The sequence below is a fragment of the Opisthorchis viverrini genome (assembly GCF_000715545.1).
Source record: "Opisthorchis viverrini unplaced genomic scaffold opera_v5_9, whole genome shotgun sequence".
In the NCBI taxonomy this organism is placed as follows: Eukaryota; Metazoa; Platyhelminthes; class Trematoda; order Opisthorchiida; family Opisthorchiidae; genus Opisthorchis; species Opisthorchis viverrini.
In genome coordinates, this window is record NW_008751665.1 from 3926819 (window position 1) to 3929682 (window position 2864).

The window sequence follows — 2864 nt, forward strand, 5'->3', positions numbered from 1 at the left end:
TTTTCAGCAACCTTATGAGTAGTACGTTACAAAGATATACATGCATCGCGATATCTCGAATATCGTAGCGACTGAGACATGAGGCGGCCTGGTGCAGCACATTCTGTCGCCTGAAAACATCACAAACGAGAGATTCAGCTGAGTCCCAGGTGAGTCTCTCGAAAAAAAAACAAATTAGTTTGCAAATGAGTATATATTCGCGAGCAGCTGTACAGTGTTATTCGTTCTTTTGAGTTTCACGCTCACGGTTTTTTCATGCCGCTCGTAATAGTGTCCCCTTATCTGGTTGAGGAAAAACAAAATCTTATCAACAGGTTATTTCACATCGGTTCTATTAGGTACAATCTAAAGCCTGCCGGAAGATTTGTGGACAATGTGAGGAGAGTTGGGAATTTCAATCGGGAGCGAGTACGATCTATGCCGAAAAGCCCAAAAGCACTGTAAGGCTGTTTGATCAACAGTGCACTACTCACGAATCGCCCGAAGCAATTGGTGTAGTGATTTTTTTACCAGTCCTCGGGGGCTTACACAGCAGCCCCGGATAGATGAACTCGTACAGCAGAGCTGCACCGCTCCCTTGGTTGGTTTTAACTGTCTTTCGAACGTGTTGGATAATACACCGAAGGTCACCGTTGTGATACAAGTGTCTAGTTTTTCAGGTTGGCCTTTCCTGACGCACCTCTCCCAGGAGAAGGGGAACACTGCTGCTCCCATCAATATGGATGTGCTTGTAGAAATGCCTTTTTGCCTATCACTTTATCTCCAGGCCGCCCCGTAATACGATTAGGCACTGTAAGGAGAATGGTTGTTTTTCGTCTGAGTGTCCCTGTTGGCTTTCCTGACATGGCTGAATCGTAACAAACTGAACCATAGTCAGTGCAGCCCCCGGGATCATTGCAGTACGGAAGCTTGACCATACCAGAAGGTGAAAGCTTTCGACCGGGTAATCTTAACTTAATTTCAATCCCAGTGATCATCCGTCTCAGACGGTCGAACAGTGGACGAAGGTAGGCCAAGGAGCGCGTTATCATAATTCACTGTTATGTTGGAAAACGGTGGTGTACGGCTGAGGACGACGAACCGCCTTTGAAATGTGTGCTCTACCTTTAGCCAAAGACAGGTAAAAAATGAGCCGAACAGGTGGAAACCACGGCTTTGAATGCAAAAGCCGTTGATTGGTGGTCGCAAACCGTGCACGTTGGTAACGATAAAAGAGTACTACACGACGACAAACAGCCAAACTAACCGGAGGTTTGACAGGAGGTCTGCTATTGACAGGCATGGAGGACTGGGTTATCTGTTGTTGTTGTTGTTGCTGCTGTTGTTGTTGTGGCGACGGGGGTAGGGATGCTTGTTGCGGTTGCTGCTGCAACTGCTGATGTTGGTGCAGGGCAGCCAGATGACCCAGGGCGGATTCAATAGCGGCCGCGAACTCATCCGCTTCCTCGCCCGAGGTGAAATTCAATCCGTACACTTGTTTGCTGTCTCGCCACTGATGAAACGTTCGACGGGCACATTGATATTTGAGGCCACGTACAATGGCACAGTTGAGGACCACCTGGTAAGGACAAATCAGTAGAGGAAAAAGGTCAAACGCACGGACCAAATGTGGGAGAACTTTAACAAGGCAGCCTAGGAAACTTACACTGGAATGGCACCTTTGAGAAAACTACTATATCGCTTTCAGGCATGGAAAGAAAGGACAACGCAACCTCACGCATTCGGAAACACGGTATGGTTCGACCAAGGTTCTGTCACTTTCAAACAGAGTATATGGTCGCCATGGAGAGGGGAAATAAATGCACGGGATTCTGCCATTGGTGAGTGATACACAAAGCGCCCTAAAACCATCTACACAGCACTGCTATAAGTTTGTACAATAGACTGCAACTGGATACATCACATGTTTTCGTGACTGCCAGAAGTGCACTTTCCGATTAGCTCTCTTCTATACTGACAGCCGCCTTATCCAAATATATCCACCAACATTCGGTTCGACATTACGTTTGCATACGAAAAAAATGATAATACATTGTAATGTTAGCCGCGATCGGGTCACATAAATATCGAATGGTATTCTGCAATTAGACTAGACAGTGACAGATTTTGCTTCATTTTGGCTGAGAAAAATGCTAGTACCGCTAGCACGAAAGATTTGCTGCTGTTCCGGGCTCTGTACTTTTCGCAAATAACAACAGAGGTTACACGTAGATTATCGCTGATCCATCCATTGTACCGTGCGTGGTATTACCCGGAAATCGATAAGAGAGATCTACGGCAATAAAGGTTCTCGTTATACCACAAACAGCCAGCCTTTGAATGCTTCATTAGTTGCTCATGACTGATCAACTAGCTGCTTCGTTTGTTTGAAGTGGTCGGCCGTTTTAAACTGGAATATTGGATAAAACAACCGGGCGCTGTCGATTGGATAATCGGAGCTCGAGGTTGCTTTCGGTGGAGAGCTTTGTTGATTAGGTTCGGTGTGGCCTTGTAACTCCCCCACCGTGAGGTTGAATGACTTAGTTCATTGCCTTTCGAGACAGAATTAGTGAGTTTTAGAAATGTTTTGGATGGAAACTGCCCGCGAGCAGCGATTTTCAACTGGATTCGCACTAAACGTGTCAGCTTCAGTGACGGTTTCTGAAGACCACATACAGACACACGGACCACAGTAGAATCTGTCATTGAAGGATTGAATGCGTGCTCGGATCTTGTCAGTGAACACCTGTGAGTTCTTGGGGGGAATAACCTTCAGGTTCTGGCTGTCACACACGTACAGAGGCCACGTTTCGCAGGTACCGGGTGGACGTCTGCGTTCAGTATCCTGTTTTTTTGGCGTGGGTAGACGGGGGGGGGGGGGGAAG

General features: G+C 46.9%; 1 protein-coding gene across 1 annotated transcript in view; it reads right to left on the bottom strand.

The window, feature by feature from the left end:
* The window catches only part of T265_00934 (hypothetical protein), a gene marked incomplete at both ends in the record, with an annotated part of 52358 nt that overhangs the window by 30953 nt on the left and 18541 nt on the right, over positions 1–2864 (bottom strand). The window contains one exon of the mRNA XM_009164829.1: positions 1247–1558. Coding sequence (XP_009163093.1) covers positions 1247–1558 — 312 coding nt within the window. The remainder of the gene's footprint in view (positions 1–1246; positions 1559–2864) is intronic.